The sequence below is a fragment of the Acanthochromis polyacanthus genome, chromosome 1 (genome assembly GCF_021347895.1).
Source record: "Acanthochromis polyacanthus isolate Apoly-LR-REF ecotype Palm Island chromosome 1, KAUST_Apoly_ChrSc, whole genome shotgun sequence".
NCBI classification, from domain to species: domain Eukaryota; kingdom Metazoa; phylum Chordata; class Actinopteri; family Pomacentridae; genus Acanthochromis; species Acanthochromis polyacanthus.
Window position 1 is genome coordinate 28635661 of NC_067113.1, and position 25166 is coordinate 28660826.

At 38.6% G+C, this 25166-nt stretch overlaps 1 protein-coding gene across 2 annotated transcripts in view; it reads left to right on the top strand.

Annotated features, from left to right (window-relative positions):
• Positions 1 to 25166, top strand: part of trim9 (tripartite motif containing 9) — a 63993-nt gene that overhangs the window by 25187 nt on the left and 13640 nt on the right. For both annotated transcript variants that reach the window (XM_051945961.1, XM_051945955.1), the window contains exons 4-7: positions 14361 to 14471; positions 16891 to 17044; positions 18251 to 18396; positions 22754 to 22892. In XM_051945961.1, coding sequence (XP_051801921.1) covers positions 14361 to 14471; positions 16891 to 17044; positions 18251 to 18396; positions 22754 to 22892 — 550 coding nt within the window. The remainder of the gene's footprint in view (positions 1 to 14360; positions 14472 to 16890; positions 17045 to 18250; positions 18397 to 22753; positions 22893 to 25166) is intronic.

Here is a 25166-nt window from a genome sequence, read left to right on the forward strand (position 1 = left end):
GGGATTTTCTATCTCATCTGGCCTGGTGGACGCCTGGAGGAGCAGATGGAGAACATTAGTAAGGAGAGCGACGTCAGAAATGCTCTCCGGATGTGTAGACGATGGATGGATGGTGGAAAATTATCCTGACAGCTGATTCTGGAGCTGCTTCAGTTCATGTTAGTCATTTCTGTTTGATGCTAGCTTAGCAGCGCGTTCTGCAGCCTCCGATTGTCCAGAATTTATTGATGCAACACGAATTAAAACAACCCGGACTGAAATGTGCGTAAAGCCAGACAGAAAACGTAACAAAAAACCTGGAAAATCATCGATTACAAAATACTAAAATCAAGACAAATGGGATAATTTGTGATATCGATTTTGAAAATACAATCTGGTCATTCCATCTCATGTCATCAAATATTTAGAGCGTTTTCCTCTTAACCATCTCTGATTTGTGCAAACTTTTTATAGCATAAATTGTTCATATCTGTAAAGACATTTGTGATTTTTTTTTTTTTTTTTTTTTTTTTTTTTTTTTTGCTTGATTTACCGTATAATTTCTGAGCTAAATTTAGATTTAAACACACTGACATGTTTTCACACAGTCATATTTGAGGCTGTTTGAACGACAATGGCTCAGAAATAATTAAAGGTAAAAGCTTGAAATTTTCTCTGTTCTTTCAGTGACTCAGAGGCTTCTGATTATGGGTGTGTTGAAATATGAAAACTAATTCCCGTCTTTGAGCACATTAATAAAAACACTAATAATAATGCAGAAATCAACTAGTGATATTTTCTGAACCACATGAAGCCGAGTCTCAAAATTATACAAAACAAAACATTTAAAATATGAAATTCTTGCTCAAAAAATGGGAGAAAGATTTTGTTTCTTTCACTGATTGAGCAGGCATGACTAGATGTACCAGAAAATTGGGCTCGATTGTCTCAGTACAACAGAATTCTGGCGTTTCAAAATGGTTTCTAAGATTTGTTTCCTTTTACTGTTGGCAGATTTTTATTTTTCATACCCCAGTTTGTAGGCATCAACCTTGGTTTGAAGCAGATTTGTTATGCTCATTGGGAATTATCATTACTTTAAGTCATCCAAATAGAGCAGAGGTCTGTCGTTTTACAGTTTTAACATCTTAAATATCTATATTTTATCATTAAAAAAAGTTGGAGATGGTTAAGCTGAAGGCTCCTGATGATTTTGAATGGAAAACCTCAATAAATACTAAAACATAAAAGACCACTAAATGCAAACAAGAACCACTGAGAGCACGTACGTCTTTAGATTTCTTTTAAAAATGTCAAGATTTTCTTTGACTGTTCTCAAAAGCAACTCTTCTGAGGACCTGTGAGTCAAAAATGCTAAAACATAAAATATTGAACCCATCGCAATTATAAAAACTGCAGCTGTTCCACTCATTGCCTGCAGGTGTCACCAGAAATAACAAGACGGCAGCGTGCTTTCTTTACCTGTAGATGGCGCTACAGTTTGGAATAAGCTTCACGTTGATTTTCTACTTGGATTCTCTGGTTTTGCATGACGTTCCCACTTTTCATGACATCTGTCCTGCTAACGGGTGGAGATTTGATGATGTTTCTTGAGGGACACCGAACTCATTCGCGTCTCCAACCTGAGGAATTTCAATGAGTCTAGGTGCAGATCTGATCCCACCTGTCAGCTCGGTGTCTCCATGTGTCGTTCGCTGAATATAAATGCAGGAGAATCACATTTCTCTATGACAGATTAGATGTTTTTTTTTGTGCTTTTGGTGTTGAGCTGCTGCCTTTCTCTGGGGTTTCCGTCAGAGGAGTTTCCCACGGAGGCGCTGATGCAAGAAAACTCATGTTTCCTTTTTTTTTTTTTTAAATCTCCTGGAGGGTGACACTTTAGGTAAATATCAAGCAGAGTAAAGGGAGGAAGGAAAAGGATCATTGGAGATGTGGTTTGTTTCCTCCAGTAATTGGAGCCTCGCTGACATGAGCAGCCAATGGGATGTTTTCTGCTTCATTAGCATGAAGGTCGACCTGCACCTGTGTTCGCTGATGATAATGTGTATATTCAAAGTGCTCAGATGGGATTTATTAGCAGCGAAACGACAAACCAGCTCCACATTTCATACGTGTCCAATTAAAGCACTGGTTATTTGCCCTAATTTATCCCGATTCAGTCACGTGAAGCTCCACATAAAAGCCCTGAGAAGCGCAGGAAACATGAAATCAATTCAAACGGCGGCTGCTGCAGCTGACTTGGCATCTCCGGCGGAGCTTCCTGCTGTGGTCGCCATGGCGACCGAGCTCATTGTTTGAAGCTGCGGAGGCGAGAAGTAGTCCTTCACGGCGTGAGTCAGGTCCCCTTTTATTATATTTCTGTTCCAGGACATCAGGAGGACTGACCCGTGAGTTTGTTTAGAGGCTCGTCCTTAACCCTCTGAACCCCGAGCAGTTTCTCTTTATTCGCTCCTGTCACATTTTTACTCATTTTTCACCGCAATATAAACTCCTGCACCTCCATGGAAACAGCTCGACCATGGCGAGGAGTAGAAATAACTCAGAAAAGTCTCAGGCAAAATGTGGCAAAGTTATAGTGCAGTAAATGGTAATAAAATAAAAAGTAAAATCAATTTAGTTCATTTTCTAATTTTTTTTTGTTATCAATTCAGGAAAAAAGTGGCCACTCTACATGATGTAGATATTTTACTCCTACACAGCCTGCAGTTCAGCCGAGAAGTCCTTCAGTTTCGTCATGTGGCTGCAGCAAAGAAGAAATTTGAGTTTTTTAACAGAATCTTGTGAGAAAACGTTTTTTATTTGGCAAATGTTTAAATGAGATACGTAGAATAAATTAATTTTGATGAAATATCACAATTGCAAGCTTAAATTTGGATAAGATTTCTTTATAGATGAGTATTTTAAGGACTGTTGGAAATGTGTAAAGCTTCTGATTCACAGTTCTCTATGTTAAATTGTGTAATTTTCATAATGTCTTTCAAACATGTGGGCTAATTTTTCACCACAATATAAAGTCCTACACCTTTATGGAAACAGAACAACCATGACTAGATGTGGAAATAACTCAGAAATATATTTCATGAGGTGTAACAAAGTTTAATGGCTCAAATCCTTAAAAAATGAAAATTGTATTTAATTTTTTATTGTGCAAAATGTAAAAAAAATAAATAAATAAAAATGTGTGATGTTTTCCCACAGATGTGACTAATACTGGGAAAAAATCACAATCACTCTTCGTACTGCAGATTTTTCCCTACTTAGATGTTTAATTATTGAAAACATTGCCTGCAGTTCAGCTGAGAACCCCCTAAGGTTTCATCCTGAGTGTGTTGATCGCAGCGGAGTCACTAAAACCTTCAGGGTTGTGCTGTAAAATGCAGATTTTTGTTTTTTGTTTTGCTACAGAAGCTGGGATTTTAATGGTTAAATAAGTTGCATGTTTCTATTGCATTTTACAGAAGAGCCACCACAATTTCTGATAAAAATTTTGACCAACACTGCATTTTTTTGTCATTTTAATCCTCCAAAAAGCTGCCTGAAACCACCTCCACATTACTCTATTCTTATACTATTGGAACTAAATCTCTTTTTCGCAATCTAATTTAAATTCCCATTTCTTGTAGAAGAAACACTAAATTTAAATATTTTTATTCTCCTGATTCAACCTTCGAACCTCCATTGTGCAATACTTTTCGAATATAAACTTCAGGTCATTAAACCGGAGATTCTCAGACACTGAGGATGTGAGCAGGGCAGCAGCAGCCCTCCTCATCGCCTGAAGGATGCTTTTGTTTTATGCTTGAACTGGAAATTGCATCCTTAATCTGATACTGGAAGCAATTTTAAAAGTTTTTAGACCGTTTCTCCTCCTTCCAGGCTTCCATTTTTCTCAGTTTCTGTCAGAAAAGATATGAAAATCACTTTACAAAAGCCTTTAATCTGGCTTAATTGATGATCCATCACAGTTTGGAGAGTTTGCCATAGAAAGTAGGAGCTGTGTATCCGGGAGCTCTGAGAACTAGTTGTCTTGAGTAGATTGCGGAACAATTGAGGAATGTTAAACTAACAGAAAAGCATGTTCCTTTCACACTGTGTACGTTGTGAAGTTCCAGTTTTGAGCTTCCCACGAGCACTTAAATGCACCAACATGGGAAGCGTTAAAGGAACAGTTTGACATTTTGGGTAATTTTTGCTTTCTTACAGTGTCAGTTCAGAATATTTCAGGTTTGTTATTCAGATATGAAGCTATAGCCAGAAAACCTACAGCTTAATAGGAATACAGTGACAACAAAGGCATCTTTTCTTGTCTTGTCTCTGTCGAGCAGCTTTAAAACTCATTAATCCACCCTCTGAATTCCAAAACCCCCTGGTCGGTTTGAAGCGCATGTTATCTTTTTAAGAATCACAGAAATTGCACCATTAAACATACACATCCAAAAATATGCGAGAAAAAAATCATCAGATTTTCCAGCGGTCCTTGAACTACTCATCTGTAACCAAATCTTATCAAACCTAAGCTTGAAATTGTGTTATTTCTTACTTTCATTTTATTGAAAAATTTGCCAAAAATAAACTGTTTGCTTTAAAAAGATTCTGTGAAAAGCAGAAAATTCTGAGCTTTTTTGTGCTACAATGAGGATAATAGTGGCTCAGCTGTCACCAACAGTCCCATAACAGAAATTCAAGGACTTTTCTGTTGAACTGCAGGTTGTGTTTTCATTGAGAAGACAGAAAACAAGTATTAAAACAGCATGTACAGCTATTTTTTGTCAGTATTGGTATCACCTGTGGGTACTTTTAGAAATGTTGATTTCTTTTTTTTTTTTTTTGAAAAATAATTTAAATTGACTTTTTTTCTTTGTTAGGATTTATTACACTTAAACTTGAGTTTTTTCTACTTCTAGTCGTGGTTGTTCTGTTTGTTCCAGTGAAAAACAATGAGTTAAAACATGACATGAGCAAAAACAATGCCAAGAAACTACTTGGGGTTTAGAGGTTTAACACATATTTTGTTTGATTACTTAGTACTAAAAGCAAGGCACAATTAAATGAATCGCCATCATGACAAGATTGACCTGTTTTTGAACAGATTTTCCTGCTGTTTCTACTCTCTTTAAAGCTGAACTACCTGGTAGTAACTTCATATCTGATGCACAGATCTTCCTTTTTAGCTCTTATGTGAAAGCAGGTATTTATCTGTCTTCAAATGTCAGAGTATTCCTTCCAAATGCTCTCAAAAACATTCATCTAAATAAAAAAGAAAGATTCTCAAAGCGATGAATGCAATTAAATTCACTTTGACAGAGCTCAAGCACGTTTCATTTGACTTTAACTATGAAAAACAGCAGCCTGCTTCTTTAATGCAACGTAGAAAACCTATTAAATATGATCAAAACCAGGCTGTCGGTCCTTTTCGCTGTAACTTGCATGGAAGAGACTCAGCAGATGAAGGCTGATTAGAGCGGCACAAAGTGAATCAGAAACTAAGTGGCTCTGCATCTCCTGCTCGCTGCAAACTTCACCACCAGATGCTTCATCCCCTTGACGCTCGGCACGGGCCGCTTAATGAGCACAGTCACTCCCAGGCTATTTTTATTTCCACTGTCCTCCCCGTCGACTCCTCGTCATCTGACGAAGTGTTTTGCTCCGGGGGATCCCTGCTCCCAGAGGTCCGCCTCGCTTCAGATGGGGAACGGTTTGGACTGGATGGATGTTCGGAGATGAACTCAGGAAGTTTAAAGAACACCAGCAGCAGCTATGGAAGGATTAATGGTCTCGTAGTGATCGACGGTTGTTATTGCTGCAGTGGGAACCGCAGCAGAAACTCGAGAACATGAAATATTCAGACTGCTGCAGAAGTATCAGGGTGTTATTTCTTTGTAAATGCCGGCAATCAACAGAGGATTAATCAAGGACTGTTAGGGCTGCAGCTACCAATTATTTTAATTAAAGATGTAGCTATTCAGTTAATGGTTTGGTGTTTGAAATATGAGAAAATGCTTTTTAAAAAATGTCCATTATGTTTCCCAGAGTCCATCTTAAGCCCAAAACCCAAACCCAAGTTTACAATAAACCTGAATGATTCACTGGAAATATCTGTTTTTGATGTTCCTCACAGATTTAGAGCCATTTAGCTTCAATTCTGAGCTTTAATCCAGTATTTACTGTTTAATAGATTTTAAACGTGATTGTTTTCGGAGACACCATTAAAAGGACAATGGCATGAATTTGTGAAATCATTGTTAATTTAACCCTGTGAACCCCAAAAACTGCACAAACAAGTTTTATAATTTAAAAAAAGCCAAAAATGAATCAGTTTATCATGCTGAGAAACCGTAAAAACAGAAAAAATATTTAGATTTTTTTAGCTTTCTGAAGGGCTATAAAGGCATCATCTGTGTCCTGTGGTTCTGTTAGGAAAAACTGCAAAAAAGCAGCTTAAAATTGTGTAAAATATTTAATCAAAACCACTTTATTCTACACATCTCGTTCAAAAAAGCAACAAAAAAACAGAACCAGAGGTCCCTCTCTTTAGAAGGCTGCTGAACTGAAGATCTAGAGATATTTTACTACAAGACTAAATAACTGAAGAACAATAAAATAAATAATACTAACATTTCAACAACTAAAGCTAGCATGTTAGCAGGCTAATAAACTCAAGAATTGTCATCATTATCATCATTCATTGTAGTTTTCAAGCAGCTGACCAAAAAAAAGAACTGAAGAGAATTGTAAGCTAATGATCTTTACAACTAAAGCTAGTTTGCTAATAAGTAAAAATAATAAAAACGTTATATCAAACTAGTTACTTAAGAAGCAAATATTAACGGAAGCTCGTTTGGAAATAGCCTAGTCGCGCTAGACAACCCACGGCAACAAATTTAATTCTCTGCCAGGGTGGGTCTAGTTACTCTCCATAAGGCTCGAGGTTGGATGCTCCTAAAACTGGCCGATGAATCACCATGAAGTGTAGAGTCAGAAGGTGGGCGTAACTAAGTGACGACAGAGGCGCGACAATTCTGACAGAAACAACCGGAAACAAGGATAGACAAGAAGATGGCTGCGCACGATAAACAGTTATCTTTTGACTCGGCTTTGGCCACAGCCCTGAAAGATTTGAAGCTAAAATTCAACTTGGAAGATAAACAAAGGATAAGATAAGAAAGATAAATAAGGCTTCACGGAACTCCCGCATCCTCTGATTTCCGGCGCTCTAGGAACTACGTCAGCCTATTAGTTGCACTGATTGTTTGTATACCTACCCAATTGCTGCAGAGTGATTTGAAAGACAGCCTTTTAGCCCGCCTCCCTCCCTGTCGAGAGTTCCTAGACCCTTGCGTCTTCAGATCTGGGTCTAGCTTGGAAACTACTGACAAAACCAGGAACTAAAGCTAGATTGTTAGCAAGCTAATAACCTCAAAAACTAGAAGTAGTTTAAGAACAATAAAATTAGTTTGTTAACAAGCTACTAAATTCAGACTTAAGGCAGCTCTTAGTGTTGCTCTGCATCCGTTTTAGTGATACGAGCATCTCCTCACTGACAGCTGAGTGTCAGCTGTCGGGACACTTGTCACTTTTTATGACCATCACTGTGTATCGTATAGTATCATGTTATTCATCCACTAATATTAAATATTTCCTCTTTTAATATTCATTTCTCTGTATCTTGTGGTTTATATTCCATTTCTGGCTGTGTTTCTTGTCAGTACCATTAAATCCTCTTCATTCACTTCCCATCTGTCAAGCCGTGGCCTCGGCTGTGTCCTCTGAGCTGCTGGATGAGGGCAGGTGAGGAGACTGCAGCCACAGTATCTTACCAGGCCAACAGTGCCGCAGTGGCCTAATAATTACTACAGAAACGGATAGACGGGGGGAATTTATTTCTCAGAGAGGTGGTAGGACCTGCAGACCAAATATAGTACGTACAACTGACAAGGTAATTGTGAAATATTGATTCCTCTGATGATTCTGTTGTAGGAATCATTAAAAAAGTAGAGTTCACAAAAGCAATCTGATCATAAAACAGAAGGCAACACAAAAAATCGATAATAAAACAATCATAAAAGATGCTAAAGATGTTGCAGACTGGTCTGAGGGCAAAAGCTTGTGATGACAATCGCATATCTCTTGAAGTATGAAGGGAACCAAGTGCATGTCGACTGTCTACTTTCATAGTCTACAGGAGTCCAGCAGGTGGCAGAGGCCATAACTGAATAAACTGGGTTCAATAATGACCAACCCTACGCACCCACTCCACGCCCTGAAGATGATCAATAACACCTTCAATCAGACACTAATTGCACCAATGTGCAAATCTGAGAGGCACAGGAAGTGTTTTATACCAACTGCTGCAAGGTTTTACAATGCACAAAACTTTAACTTATTTAGCATGGAATCCATCCATCCATCCATCCATCCATCCATCCATCCATCCATCCATCCATCCATCCATCCATCCATCCATCCATCCATCCATCCATCCATCCATCCATCCATCCATCCATCCATCCATCCATCCATCCATCCATCCATAACCATGAATTGTTCTTAAGACTACTTCTTTAGCATACAGTACAGTGAGGCTCAATCAATCTGTTTATACTAATTACAGATGTTTCTCCAACACTCAGAAGATGTCTGAGAAATGAACACAGCAGGCATCCGCGATACTTAACCTGGGTTTTACTGTTATCAGACGGATACATCAATATAAATGATCTTTTCTCTGAATATCCTGTCATGTTTAGTTCTCGTCATTGTCGGTGGACAATATCTGTATTTGTGTAAAAAGTCTTTAAAGCTTCTATAAACACTATTTCTATATTATTGTTGCTATTGATATTGGATCAAATATGCCACAGGAAAAGCATTAGAGAATTATCAATTGACTCAACTCTGTAGCGTCTTTTGATAGCTCATTGTTTTGGTTGTACGACCAGCAGCGTTAAAGCGCCTGTAGTCTCTATTTTTATTATAACGATGCAGCAGATGACAACAGGAAAACAAAGCGACAATTCATTCCTCAATCTGAGGCTCCGCTTGGCTTTGTAGTAAGTTTCAGCCCACTTTTCTTAGCTGTCTTTCTTAAAAATCTCTTTTAAAGAAAAATCACTGTACTCTACCTCCTTAGCACCAAACAATAGGCAAATATAGTGATTCATTCAAGACAGGCTTTGTAGGCGAGTGGATTTTGGACTTGAATTTAGCTTAAAATACTCTTTAAATACCTGTAAATGGAAAAAAAAAAAAATCAGTCACTGCAGATTAAATGCAAAACTTCATCATTAAGAGGTTTTAAGGTGTTTTAATGAATCTGCAAGAGAGCACAATTCTCCCAGGAGTGCTAGGAAGAAGAAAATAAATCAGCCGTGACTTTAAAGGGACACATTGCTGCATGTTTCAGCACTGTGAGGATGTGCTTGATCACCATGGCAGCCACATATGTCTGCAAGGACACAGCTTGTTTCCTCTGTGCAGAAACTGTGGCCCACTTACACAGCAGGATCTGCCCTCTATCACCATCCTGCACTTTTCATATCCTTCATCTCTCACAGTCTCTTTCTGCTTCTCAATTAATTTCTCACAACTCTCATCGAGATGCCAAATTTTCCTCCACTGCCGTCCCACCTCAAGCTGCTGCAGCCCTTTCGAATGGAGGCGTCCTCCGTGCGCTGATTATCTAGTGATCATCTGGCAGAGCGGTATCGCCCCCGGCAGCTTTGACGTCTTATTGGGAAGCTGATTCGAAGCAGATTTCAGGAAAAGGACGACTGGAATGCTGAGAGAAGCTGCAGCGGAGCTCGAATCTGAGAGGAGAGGGACCGCAGAGAGGACAGGAAGCAGTGAAAGGAGTGTTTTTCTTTTTGCTGCCTCTGTTTGCATCTGTGAATGAGTGTGATTGTGCATGCAGAGGAGGGACAGCGAGGTGATTGTTAAACAGGCGGCGAGCAGCTCTTCCTGGAGTCCTGCCAGGCCACTGCAGGGGTGTGGATGTTCCAGGGTTGACACAGCAGGGATGGTTTGGCCCTCAGCCACAGAAATATAGAGCAAATCATCAAAGCGGGGAGCGAAATCTCCATTCAGTGTACGACCAGAGAGGTCAAAAACGGGCATCTGGCCGATTGATTTCAGCAGCAAAGAGGTCGAGGATTCAGATACGATCACATGAGCATAAATTAACTCGGAGTTCAGACAAACCTGCTGTTGGTTTTCATTTGTCTGCACTTCAGCAGAGAAGCTTTAGCTGACTATTCCGTTCATTTAAGGTCGCACTGAATAAGTAGGAATGGATCGAGGCTTAGCAAGTGTTCAGTCCTTTCTGCAGCCCGTTTCCCCACAGGGATACAGAACTGCAGATATTCTGGAGTGAAACCTCGGCTAAACATGATTGACTTATCTGCAGACTTGGCTTAGATTTACCTTCCCTGGTGTTTGCAGCAGATAACGAAGCTGAAAGTTTGCCCATTTAGCTTTTTATTTGCACCATAAAAACATTTAATAAATGCTTTATAAAATAGTGGTGAGCACATTTAAGGGTTTATTTATGCATTTTTTTAAACAACTTTTTCCCTGCTGCAGGAAAATGTGTGACAATACAGCAATAAATGCTCCTTTTTAGCATTAAAGAGACCTAAAATAGCAGTGTAGAACGACATTATAGCTTGGTATTAAATGTTTTTTTGTACTGCCTACAAATGCCAAATATGCCTTTTGGGGATATCCTTGACTTGCAGACGAATAAGCCGCAACACAAACACAAAGAATGTGGTTTTACATGTTAAAATTAGCATTTTGTGAGCAATTTAGGTTGTTGTCTATGTTTAAAAGTTCGGCCTGAAACACAGATTGATGTGCACATGAACAAGCATATGGTATGACACCAGTTTTAGTGTTAAATGGTGTTGCAGAGTTCATGTTGTCCTCCTGCAACTGTGTTTTCTGGATCTACATGCATGGTATATAGTTATATACATATATTCATGACACATACTGCTTGAAACAATGCGTAATTTGTTTGCTTTATACTGCGACAAGTAAATGCGCGATGATAATGTGTGAAATATTTCAGGTCCATCTCTGTAACTACAGTCTAAATGATAATTCAAGGGACTTATTTCCACCATTTATTTAAACCTATTTTGTTAAAGATTCTATAAAGTCTATGTTACTGATTAAGATGAACCCTTAAAGCTGCAAACTTTATTTTGATGGGGTTGACATAATAAGGTTGCATAAACTTAATATTGTGTTTAATTTAAATTCGCATTGATGCGTTAGTTGATTTCAATTTAAATTCAAGTGGAGGGAACTTAATGAAGTTGGTTTAATGACAATTTTTTCTTCACCTTGAGGTCAGGATTTCAAGCAACTTCATTTTTTTAAAAATTATTTACCAACTTCAAAACTTGTGTGAATAATTATTTGTTAGTTTAATAGATAACATTTAAAAATTCTCTCCATATAACAGGGAAACAGTAGTTGGATTTTTTATTTTTTATTTTGGCAAAGTAAAAACTCGTGTTACTAATTATGTTGGTTAAATACATAACACTTAAACATTCTTTTTAAAGAACATGGAAATACTAGTTGGAACAATGTAAGCTTTTACGAATAATCAACTTAATAATGTACGTTTCTCCTAACAATTATTAAATAAGTGGTAATTAATAATACCTTTGAATATGGAGGAAAGCCAAATTTACCTAAATCTTCCGAGTTTATTGGTTGAATATAATTAAAATTAGTTGTCATAACTCCAAAAGACTGACGCAAAATGTGTTGTTTTGATGTTGTTGAGCCCAAACTTTTTTTAGAGTGTAATTTCACTACTAGCAGCATGAACGTGTGTTTTATGACATTATTGGTTTAACAAGACTGTTGTATCTGGTGTGATTAAGTTCTATACCTTAATTCTTTAATGAAATATCAATATCACACCAATATAAAGTTATATATATTCAGTTTAGGGATTTTTCTCTGAATTGTCCAACAATCCTGAAGTCGTCTTTCGTGCTCTCAGTAGATCACAGCACTAAAAATGCTGCAACATTTAACGTTTATTCTTGCTCTGCAATGATTATCTTTAATGATCACAGAAAATAACGCATGCGTATTATCTCTCGTGTCGATTGCAGCAGCGAGAAGTCGATAAATTGGAACACGATCACGTTTCTGGCTGCGACTGTACTTTCATATTGACGTGCTCTGACTGCAGTCATCAGTAAATCATCATCTTCACGTTCGCTGTCGGTCTGCAGGAAGGATTTTCCTCTCCGCTCAGCCTTGGAGAACCTCGGATAGCAGCAGTGAAGTTTCTGTTTCCTAGCAACCCTCGGTCCACCACCTCCGTTTATTTCACACTGTTGCAGAAAGGGGCTGTGGACATCAGGAGAGAGGGAATCTCCCCGGTCGTATCCATGAAATATCCAAATACTAGTGGACAAAGGAAGGTTTCTGTTATTGGTACAAGAATTTAGCCTTTCATAGATTAGAATCAGTGTATGAGGCAGATTAGTTAGTGTCAGATGAGTTTTTAGAGACAAAAAATGCATAAAAATGTGCAGAAACTTCCCAGTGTCTTGTCCTCGGAGTGAAATGTCATCCCTTGGAGCAGCTTGGTGACTCTGATGTGACTCCTGGTGACTGTTCACACGGCCGGAGTGTGAAAAACAAAATGTCACTTTGGTTCCGTTCACGTCAAGAACGACAGGATCAGCCGCCGATGTCCCGCCAGCCTCCTCTTCCTCCCTCAATCTATGCCTCAGGAGGGCAAATTACTCAATCAATCACTCTGACAATCCCGCCGCTAATCTCATTATTGGTATTCCTCCCGGTCGCCTCGTTTTGCTGCTCTTCATCCATTAACAGCTTTGTTTAATCTGTGTTTTCCAGACGCCTCCCTTCGCCGGTTCTCTGCCCTTTTCTGCCTCTTCTCTCCCTCAATGTCACCATTTTTATGTTGTCATTTACGCCGTCTGCATCCATCTGTCGCCATCTTTACCTTTGTTTCTCTACATCCTTCATTTATCAGCATTTCTACACTGCAAAATATGTTTTAACTGCATTTATCTATGCAATCAAAGCCATTTATGTGCTGAACTCAAGACACATTAAATAATTCTAATGTTTAATGGACGGTTTTATGAATGTTTTTATACTGATGGTTTTACATGTTTATTTGGTTGTTTTTTTTATTGTATTTATTATGCACTTTCAGTACTGCATTTTTATTTTCTTTGTTCTCATGCAATGACAATAGACATTCTGATTTTGGTTCTGATTTTTGGAATAATTTGCTGTTACTTCACAGAATTTCCCTGTTTTGATAAACAAATAAGTAAAATCGCAAAAAAACACCTAAAAAGCAGATCAAAACTGTAAATAAAGCCTACATTAACAATCTTGTGGTTTTACAAATAGTAATTCGCTCTTTTCTGCTTTTAAGACAGAAAAAAACAACAATATTTTCTATATATAATATATATATATATATATATATATATAACAAATTACGTATATTACAGTTTTCTCTTATTTTGTTAAATTACAGAAAATGTCCAGTTAAAAATACACAATAAAGGTATTTCACATTTTACATGTTTACCCTAAAAATCTGACCAAAACTGTAAATAACGTTCACATTGGAAATCTGTTAACAAATAGTACTTTGATCTTTTATACATTTAATGTACATTAAACACTTTTAAAAAAGAAACTGTATTTAAATCGGATAAAAAGTATCATTATTTTACTGATATTTACCAGTATTTGAAAGAAAAATTATGTGTAATAAGGATTGAAAAACTGTTTAACAGATTTTCTCTGTTTCTAGAACATCTCATTGAAAAAAAATGAAAAAAAAATATTAGTTTAAATCTTAATTGTGAAAAAAACTATATAAAGTCATTATAACTCTCTGTTTTTATAAATATTCATTCGTTCTTTTACTGTACTTAAATCAGCAAAAAAAAAATCTGTATTTAAAGATATTTTATATTATTATCACCGTTCTGACAGTTTTTGAATGTTACAATATTTCTCCTTTTATTAAAACATTTTTTTTAATCTCTCATGCTTCCAGGTTTTCACTTGTTTTCATTTTCATTTCTTTACAGTCTGCCTCTTTCTACAAATTAAACTTTCTTTTCCCTCTTCTCTTCTGCTATAATATAGTCCACACACTCTTTTACACCATCTTGATTTATATTCCTCTCCAGTGTGATTAAAAGAAAAGGGCGATATAATTATCCTCTCTATGCTTCTTGTTGTTATATAAGTCATATTATACTTGCAAAACTTGATTCCCCCGTGTGTCTTTCTCTTCTTTCGTGCATTAAATAAATCCTTACTCTTACTTCCAGGTGGTTCGGGATCAGATCTCCCACTGTACGGTGAAGCTGCGTCAGACCACCGGACTGATGGAGTACTGTCTGGAGGTCATCAAGGAAAATGACCCCAGTGGTTTCCTGCAGGTACAATTCATAACGCCAGTCTGGTTTTATTACGAGAAGCTGCAGCTCAACCTTATTTTTAGTTTCAATAATGATGCAAAATGTTGCCTCGAGCACCAGTTCTCAATGTTCTCGGCTCATGACTCCTTAAAGTCCCTCATTGGTCATTGATTTAACCTCAAAATACGCATCTCTGTGTGTTTGAGTTGCATATTTAGAGGGTTTTTTTGTGGAACCAACCTTTTCTTGAAGATTAATGATATAGAAAGCTCAACCCTTCAAGTGGATTATTATGCATGAAACCCAAGTTTGAATCTGTTTTGAGATCAAGGTGCAGATGCTCAGCCATGACATTTTGCTCACTGTATGTCTTCCAGCATATAAAAAGCACCATATAGACAATTTATGAGGTGAAAACCTTGATTTTCACCACAGAAGGCCTTTAATATGAAGCAGTATTTACCTACAACACCTCATTCTTGCTTTTACACTGATTGCGACCAATCATTTTTGCTCTTATTGCAAGAAATGGGCAGAGATTTAGTAAAAATCTGGACAATAAATACAACATTATGTAGCAGAAATAGCTTTTTGTTTTCTTGTCTCTCATGTTAATCATCTTATGACGTCTTGAGGTTTATCTTGACAACCTCTAGCTCATGATGGGACAGGTCGAGGTGAATTTCTAGCTGCAAATATAACATTTAGGTGTGGAAAAGTAAATAAATAAATGCAACCAAAACCAAATTGAAGGTAAAGTTTCAGACAGTAGCCTTGCAGTGCAATTTTGCCTTGTTAAAATCAGACTTATCTGATGTGAATTTGCTTGAAAACTCAAAATCCTTGAGGTGTGTTTTTGTGATTTTTGTGCAAGTACAATGCACCGTATCACTGCTTGTTAGTGGCCTATACTGGCAACAGTTGCTAAGCTGGTGGATACCTTATTAAAGTGAATGTTTTTTGTTTTTTTTAAATAGGCCCAGATTCTTTTCCCTTAAAGTGTCCAGGAAATAGTCTGTGTAGATTCTCAGTCGTCCAGATGATCGTAGATGCAATAAAAAGGTCTGTGAAGACGATTTGAATTTCATCCAAGAGGCTTTGTCAGTTCTGACAGACCGATGGGAGTTTCAGACATTTATTCTCATCCACAAATCACGTGGCTAATGGCCTGTTAATGACCCAAGATTTACAAGCCTCCACTGAGGAAAGTTCACATTGTGGACAGAGAAAACAGATCATTAGAGACAGGAGTGAATGAAGCCGTCTATGTAAAACATGATCAGCCATCTCGAAATAGAGTAAAGGAACTGCAACACGACTTATCCGGTACTTATAATGCAGTCGTGAGGTCATTTTCCCAAACACTTTCGCCACCATTCACATGTCAAAGCATGTCAGGACATTAGTCATACGATTTGAGGCTAAGAATAAACCCCATAGAAGTCTTTGTCATGGTGTTTTTACTAATTAAACCCCATGGAAATCTTTATCATGGTGTTCCAAACCTTGTAAAAGTCTTTATCATGGTGCTCCTTTACAAGTGAAACCCCACTGAAGTCTTTATCATGGTGGTCATTTACTAGCTAAACCCCATAGAAGTTACTGTGCTCCTTTACTAACTAAACTACATAGAAGTCTTTGTTACTGTGCTCCTTTACTAACTAAACCACATAGAAGTCTTTGTTACTGTGCTCCTTTACTAGCTAAACCCCATAGAAGTCTTTGTTACTTTGCTTCTTTACTAGCTAAACCCCATAGAAGTCTTTGTCACTGTGCTTCTTTACTAGCTAAACCCCATAGAAGTCTTTCACTGTGCTCCTTTACTAGCTAAACCCCATAGAAGTCTTTGTTACTGTGCTTCTTTACTAGCTAAACCCCATAGAAGTCTTTCACTGTGCTCCTTTACTAGCTAAACCCCATAGAAGTCTTTGTTACTGTGCTCCTTTACTAGCTAAACCTCATAGAAGTCTTTGTTACTGTGCTCCTTTACTACCTAAACCCCATAGAAGTCTTTGTCACTGTGCTCCTTTACTAGCTAAACCCCATAGAAGTCTTTGTCACTGTGCTCCTTTACTAGCTAAACCCCATAGAAGTCTTTCACTGTGCTCCTTTACGAGCTAAACTCAATTGAAGCCTTTATCATGGACTCTTTTACCAGCTAAACCCAACAGAAGTCTTTGTCATGGTGCACCTTTACTAGTTTCCCCCACAATGCTCTCTGTTTGCCAATACAGAAACACTGTACAGTAAGGGGCTCCACCTGGTGGCACAACCAAGTACTACAGCTAATCTACAATACTTAAAGTGCATTATGTAGTAAAATGATATTGGCAAATACCAGATATTAAATGACTCTTATCGGATCAGGATCAAACAAAAAACTTGATCAGAATATCTCAAATGTAGATGATACTATCCTCTGATTTTCTGTGTCTTTCAGATCTCCGATGCTTTGATCCGGAGGGTCCACATGACAGAGAGCCAGTGGGGTAAGGGAACTCTCACCCCGAGGATGACCAGCGATTTTGACCTCACTCTGGACAGTGGACCTCTTCTGCAGACCATCCACCAGCTGGACTTTGTACAGATGAAAGGTAAAACACAAAGGAAGACAGATTTTTTTTTTTTTTTTAACTCAAAGAGGAAAGTTCATGCTCTCGAGCAAAGCAGTGCTTCCCTCTCAGCTCTGAGGCTGCCGTCTGTAAAGTATGAGTGGAAAAACCTACTTTTACTGTGACATTTATGAGTGTACTAAAATGTATTATGGACACTAATGTTTGGGAGCGTCCTTCTTTTTCTGTGACAGCACTCCCTGGAGTTTGCAGTTTAGAGGCAGCTTGTTCTTGCATGTGACCTCTTTGGATGTCAGAATCACAAAGATGAAACTATATCGAGAGGTGGTGTGACTCGGGCACATGGTGGACACGTGTTTAGATATTTCTGTGAAGTTTGTGCCAGAACTGGCGCGTGACATGAGTGTTAAGTTAAGTTGGGGTTTATTTCTGTGGTTATGAGGTCGAAAATTTACAAGTAGTTCACAAAACCGTCGTGTTGCAACTCATTTATTTGCAAAAAGAACAGCTTAATACTCCCATTTAACAGATTGTTTCAGTATTTTATCATCAAACAACTATTATGTCGGATTGCGAGCCAACAGCTTAATTAAGCCGCTTTTTGTGAATAAATGTGTTGTAACTCGACTTTAGAGCCCAACACTAATGGACTTCAGCATTAATAGTTATCAGTGAGACATAAATAAGGGCTTTCAATAACTTTGAAGCTGTTTTATTATATTATTACTCTCTTTTAAGCTGTTTCCAAAAAGAAAAAAATTAAAGGACATTTTTCTGCCTTTTCGTCTTTACTGATAAACATATAAACCAGAGAAGGAAAATAATTTAATTCACTGTGTTGCTGAAAGGTAAAACAGCAGCTACCGGCAACTTTAAAGGCGAAAACTTTCTATTTAATCCGCCAAAACACTTTAAATGTCAATGCAACGACTCTGATTATTGTTTTTTTGACATAGTGATGACTGGATGCCTATGCGCTAAAAAATGGTTTATATTCTGACATTCTGCAGATGTTTGCTAAAACAAAAGTCTCTGGAATGGGAAGCTTTTAATTATTAAGTTATTGATCGGGTGATAAATATTGAACACGCTTGCAGAGTCATGCTGCCTTGCTGGGGAGTGTGCACGTGTGTGCGAGTGTGCACGTGTGTGCGAGTGAGTGAGCGTGATCGTCTTTAAATATCTCGGGCGGGCTGTAATCTGGCCTGGTTTTCTCGCCCTCCTCAGTCCCAGCTGCTCCGATGCTCCAGCTGGAGGAATGCTGCACTCAGAACAACAGCGCCACGTTGTCATGGAAACAGCCGCCGCTCTCCACCATCGCCGTGGACGGATACATCCTGGAGCTGGACGATGGAAACGGAGGTCCATTCAGGGTAGGTGACCACTCCGCAGGTGCCATTTTCTCCACACAAGCTTGGATTTATGTGTTTACTGTAACAAACCACTGAGTTATTTCACCTTCAAATGGGAACTTGTGTGAGATTTACACCCAGAAACCAAAAGAAAAGCTGAGAAACAGCAGCAGCTCGGGTAGTAACTCACCTTTACGGGACTCCCCCTGCCTCAGATCAAACAAGGAATCGTTCATGTGGTGCCAGGGTGGATGTGAAAGCGGCATCTTGTAGCTGAAATCCCCCTGTGTGGCGGCCATGCTGTCATGTGACGCGGCGTATCGGGGCGCTGAATGACTCGCCGTCAGGAAAAAGGGTTTTTAACGCAGCTGTCGGCCGGGATGATCCTGCAGGAAGCGTGATCCGGCATCAAAGCGGCCTTCATACCCTCAGCATGTAATCCATCCTCACAGAGACCCTCCCCGGTTCTCTATAGGCTCAGATCCCTGCTTTGTTACGACGGCAACTTATACCTCCTGGACTATTCTCTCAGTACAATAGTGGAGGATATCTGTGTCTGAACTCTAAACCTCCGTATAGCAGCCCCGCCGACTCTTAACAAAGACAGTTTCTTAAAGTGATGTTAACATTTGGGACGTAGCTTCCAGCCAAGTATTTTAAATCATCTTTTATTGGTGTAAAATAAATGAGTCATGTTGCTTAAATTGGGGGGAGGGGATGTCGTTTTTCTCTTTAAATCCGACAAAAATTCGCCCGAGGCTGAGACTGTACAGTTTCGGCACACAGAGGGGAAAGAAGAAAGTAAATGTTGAGTAGAGCAGAGGAAAGAACAAGTATTTCTTTTGTTCTCAGATCTGTGTCTCTGTGTGAAGACTTTAGATTAAGAGAGGCGGTGTTTCTTCTTCTGCACAAACAGAATGGAGAAAAAAATGGCAAGAAAGATTAGGAGTGTGGGCTTGAAAGTTAGTTTATTGAAACGTAATAAAGTGGTTTTAGCTCTTTGAAAACAGGAATAGGTGCAGTCATGGATCCAACACCTGGACAAGAAGGATGTGTTTGAGTTTTCAGAGCTCAATGCAAGAGTCAGGAGAAGAATCAAAGGAATAGAACATCAGAAAGTGTCAGGAGGTCACACTTTTGCCCATCATAACTCCATTAAATTGGTGTAAATGCACACAAAAAGGTCAAGTTGCACATTTAACTCTCTGAACTCCAAGCATTTTCAAGGCGTTTTTTGCTCCTGTAACATTTTTACTCACTGTGGGCTCATTTTTTACTGCAATATAAAGTCCCGTACCTCCATGGAAACAACACAACAATACCTTATACTGCTAGAAATGTATATAAAAAAGGAAAGACAAACATTGATTTTTTTTGGTTTCCCTTTATTTGACAAAAATTGGATTAAAAAACTGGAATCAACATGCTGAATGTTTTCCAAGTGCTCACAAGTGTCACCAACACTGAAAAACAGTAATGACATGTCGTAATATTTTACTGAATACATTTTTCATTTGTTTTCATACCCATTTCCTCTCTGCTCTATGTAAACACTGCCTGCAGTTCAGCCGAATATAGCTGAGTCATTAGTAGCTTCATGATTGCACCAAGAAGTACAGATTGTTTTTGTTTTTTACAGAACTTGACTAATGCAAGCAGTTGATTTTTGGAGATTTTTTTTTCAACAAGACATGTTGAATAAAGTGATTTGGATGAAATATCGTGATTTTAAGTTTGGATTTGGCTACGTTTTCTCATAGAGGGTCATCCAAACTTGAAAATCTGATGATTCTTTCAGTTTTATGGTTTCTAGCTCTGATATTTGGTGTCACTTTGGCGATGTTTAAAATGACAAACACGTCTTACAATCCCATTGGCGGATTTGGGGGTTCAGAGGGTCTAATTTGCCTTGAAATCTTGGTTTAAACCTTACATAAGTCTATATATCATTAAATATCCATCACTTCCATGATATAACTCAAGAACAGGACCGCACTGGTATAGTTTCTTCAGATCGTGGTTTAAATTTTGCTAAATCTTGGTTGCTTCATGGAAATTACAAGTTTCCAACTTAGAAAATAGTGTTTATTTAATCCCATGAAATGAGTTTTCAGATTGTTATGCAACTTGCCGAGCGAAGACGGGATGGTACGACTCTAAATAAAGAAAACTACCAAAGACCCAACTGATCCCCCATATTTCAGGCTTCCCTCTCTGTCAAACTGCTACCATCCTTTCATAACTTTAGATGTCAATGATATTCGTCTGAGCAGCTGGGGCAGCATAATTAAAGTGGTTCAGCTCAGCTTTTCACCTAAAATGTGAGATTATAGTCAAAATATTGGCCTTTCTGAGGCCTTATAAAAGTCGGTTTGGTAGCTTTACTGGTGTGTGAGGAGACTGAAGAGGGTTGAGCTCGACGCTGCCAGTGAAATGCGACTGATCCAGCAGCTGTTTGTTGAGGCGTCCTGTGTTTTAATTTTGGAAAACAGCGCCAGTGACCTAAAGCCACTCTACTCCCTCTTTAGGGCTTGTTAGCTCAAACCAGCTGCTCGTAATCTCTTGCCCTTTCAGTTCATTTTGGGTTCTGTAATTGTCTGTTTCGCCCCTCTGTCTTAATTACAACCATTCCATAAGAGGGGGATCATTTGCATCCAATCTGCCGACTGATCCGCCAACTGTATCCGCTAACTGCTAATTGGTGGGCGGTCGATGCCAAATTGTGCTCCAGCTTGGAGAGTCTTCACTGTTAACCTGTGATTTAGAGCAAAAAAAAAATGAGATAGAGCATCTTGGAGCACGTTTTGAAACTGTTATGAGGAGTTTCTTCTTCTGGGATCACTAAGCTGACCTTTTCTAAACGTAATGAAATGTTCTGAGCTCAGGACTCAGTGTGTACGTACGGATCAGACGCCTTGAGAAGAAGGCTGTGGGAGAGTTCTGAGAAAAGCAACAGACGTAAAGGAATAGTACACCGCAAACTGTAAAGAGGAGGCCTCTTCGTCTATTATAATTCCATTTAATTGGTGGAAATAAACATAAAAAGCTCCCCAGCTTCAAAGTGCACATTCAACCCCAATCAGTTGTTGGACATTTTTTGTTCCTGTCGCATTTTTACTCACTGTGGGCTAATTTTTCACTGCAATATAAAGTTCTACACCTTCATGGAAACAGGACAATCATGACTGGAAGTAGAGAGAACTCAAAATGGTCTTTTGCACAAGATGCAGAAGCCTTTAATGCCATAAATTTTACAAAAATTAAAGCAGAAGATGAATTTCTTTGATGATTTACTTTACAAGACAAACTGGCGACCTGTCCAGAGTGTCCCTTTCCTTCGTCCCAAGTCAGGTGGGATAGACTCCAGCCCCTCCGTGACCTTAATGAGGATGAAGCGGTGTTCAGCTAATGGATGGATTCATTTTACAAAAAACCAATATTGCAATCAGTGAGTACAACATTTTCCCAAGTGCCCGCACATGTTTGGTCTTCACTGCCAACTTGGGATTTGGACCAGAAAAATACGATTTAGAGCATCTTGGAGCACATTTTGGAACTTTTGTGGTGAATTTCTTCTTCTGGAATAACCAATAAACCACAAACTGTAAAGAGGAGACCTTTTCGTCAATAATACCTCCGTTAAATTGGTGGAAATGCAAACAAAGTTCAAATTGTTGGGTATTTTTTTTACTCATGTCACATTTTTGCTCACTGTGGCCTCATTTTTCACTGCAATATGAAGTTCTTCACCTCAATGGAAACAACACCACCATGGCTAAAGTAGAGAGAACTCACAGTTGTCAGTTTTTCGTAGATGATAAAACAGAATGCCATAAATTACACAAAAAACGGAGACAAGTTTCATTTCTTTGTTCATTTATTTTACAACAATTTAAAAAAATATCTAAACAGCATTTTCTGCGTGTCCACAGATGGCAAAAAATTACAATGTAGTGCACCTTGGGGCATGTTTTGGATCCTTCCTGATCTTTTTGTGTTTAAAATTGCCTTTTTACCCACGTTTTTGTGTCATACCTGTTTCGGATGCAGCACTATGCCAGGAAACAATTTTCCAAATGGCGAGGGAAGTTTTCCTTCCTCCTCTACTCTCGCTCTGACTCATTGAGTCTCTCCAACGCAGCTTCACACTGAGCTCTGGCGAGTTTGTGTCCTCGTGTCTATTTATACTCCGGCGTGGGCTGCAGCTCCCACACTCAGTTGTACAAACTCTCACTTATTAAACTCGCCTCCAGATCCGATCGGGACGCTCCTTCAGAAGCTGAGCCTGCCGGGTTCGACAAACAGGACTGTTGGGTGTCATAATTACGCAGTTGATGTATCTGCCAGTTTTAACGGGACTCGATGTGTGTGTTTACAGGAAGTGTACGTGGGGACGGAGACCATCTGCACGGTGGACGGACTCCACTTCCACAGCACGTACAAGTCCAGAGTGAAGGCCTTTAACGCCAGCGGAGTGGGCCAGTACAGCAAGACTCTGATCATGCAGACCTCTGAGAGTACGTCATCACTGTAAATCTTTGAGGAGAAAAACATCCTGATAACAGAATTCATTCACATATTCCTCTGATCCTGCATAGCCGGTCATTATGTGTTCGCAAAGTTAGAATCCAGACAGAGGCTCATAAGTCTGCTAGAAAATACACTTATTAGTTCTTCCTCACTGACTCAGCTGGACTCACAAACCTTGCTCATGTATTTGTTTATAGGCAAGCCACCTTTATATTCAGTATATTGCTCTTTTTCACAGCATCATCGCCCACGTATATTCCAATATTAGCTCACTGCAACTGAACACAGAGCCTCCTTTAAACAGTTTGTCCACCAGTGAAAGCTGACAGTTCAATTTTTACCACAGTCTGTTGATAAATATGGACATAACATCACCATTTCTTTACAGTGTGCACAAGTGAAGCCAAATTATTGCAGAAATGGATGCTAAAACCAGAATCTGTGCAGTAGTGAGCTGAGCAGATGACAGCAGAATTCATTTTTATTATATTTTACCTTTAGCCAGTTCTGTGGAGCTTCCAAACTGTCCATCTTTACATACAGCCCCAGGTACGTTCTTGAAAATAACAAATCAAAAGGCTCCTTATCACAGTTGTATGTTACGTGGTCATGAGGAATGTTCGGAGTTCGATCCTTAGATCAGGTTAGAAGCCAGTCGAGACAATTTTTAAGCAAAAATCTAAGCCCAGTCCTTTGTTTCTGTCCAATGCCACTCAAGTAAATTGGAGTAATTTACTTAATATGTGCAACAAAATCAACCAGTAGTTGATTAACAAATAGAGCCGGCACAGAATATGTGCCACAAAAGCAGTAAGTACAAAAACCACTGCCAATATAGGAATGATGTTCTAATTAATCCCAGCTTGACTTAATATTAATGTACTGGCTGGAGGTCATCAAACATCACAGAAGACTTTGTCATGGTGCTCTTTTGCTCATGAAACCCCAACAATGCTCTCTGCTTGCGGGCATGGACTTGCCTCCTGTGATCCCTGCAAGAATTACCAGTTAGAGGCTCCACCTGGTGGTGAAACCAGATACTGCAGCTCATTGACAGTACTCGAACGCCTGTTTTACAGGAAAGTAGCATCAAAAAAGGCTAAATATTAAATGACCGTGGAGCAAAATACAAACTTGATCAGGATAGCTCTTGTTGTCATAAAAAATGCTAAAATATAATTATAGAACTGGGTGAAATGCTGTAGATGAAAAATGTTAAAAATTGAATAGAAAGAAGTTTGACTAGTATATCCTTAGAAGCTACTATTTTAATTACAACATCAAATAAATACACATCTTCGGTCATTATAAAATGTTTCATTTTAGTAAATATCAAACATTACTGACAGTTTTTAGACCAGGAGAAAGTAGGTTTATTTTGAATATGACTTTGTTACTTTTAATTTCCAACACTTTAAACATTTTTTTAAGATACAAAGGTAATAATTTTAATGTTAACACAACAATGAAAAACATATATAAATAGATGTATGCATAAAAATAGAAACAAATAAGGACAAAAGAATGATCATGGTGGTTTGCATTGGATGCGTCGACGAGTAAGTGAAATTATCAAAGATTTTATTGAACTGTTTTCTAATTGCTTTCATTTTAATAAACAGAATTGTCCACGTTTTCAAACTCCCAAATATCAACATCAGCATCCACTTAATGAATCCTTTAAGCTCAGTTTTGACTTGGATGTAGGACTCAATGAGGTTTAAAACAAGCTTTGCCAGTAAGTGCACCGTCCAAACAAGCAAATAAAGCAAATCTCATGCAGAAGGGTTCAGAAGGCTGTGACTGAAAACAAAGAGATTGGAATCAAATGCAGAATACAGCCAGTTTGGTGGCCAAAATACACCTGTATGTAAGCAGATAAGATGTTTCAAGAACAACTCATAACGGGAAGAACAATACAAGACACTGCAGCACCCCTAACATGGAGATTATGTTATCAGGACCAACAACATCCTGCCACCTGCCACTTGTTTGCCTTCATATTTTTGTTCCTCAGGTGGATTACGGTTCCAAAATACGATGGATGACCCACTTTATTCTGCATGATCTCATCTTTAAGGAGGTCTAGGCACATTTTATATGTCTGATAAGCTGTGATAAGACTACATACGATCAGTGCCTTGGCAAACAGCTGGCAGATGCTTTATCACAGGTGTGATAACAATCATGCAGCTTCACCAGACCAGAGTCTTGGCTCACATTCTCTAACTTGTTCCTTTTACAGCCAACAAATCTGCACT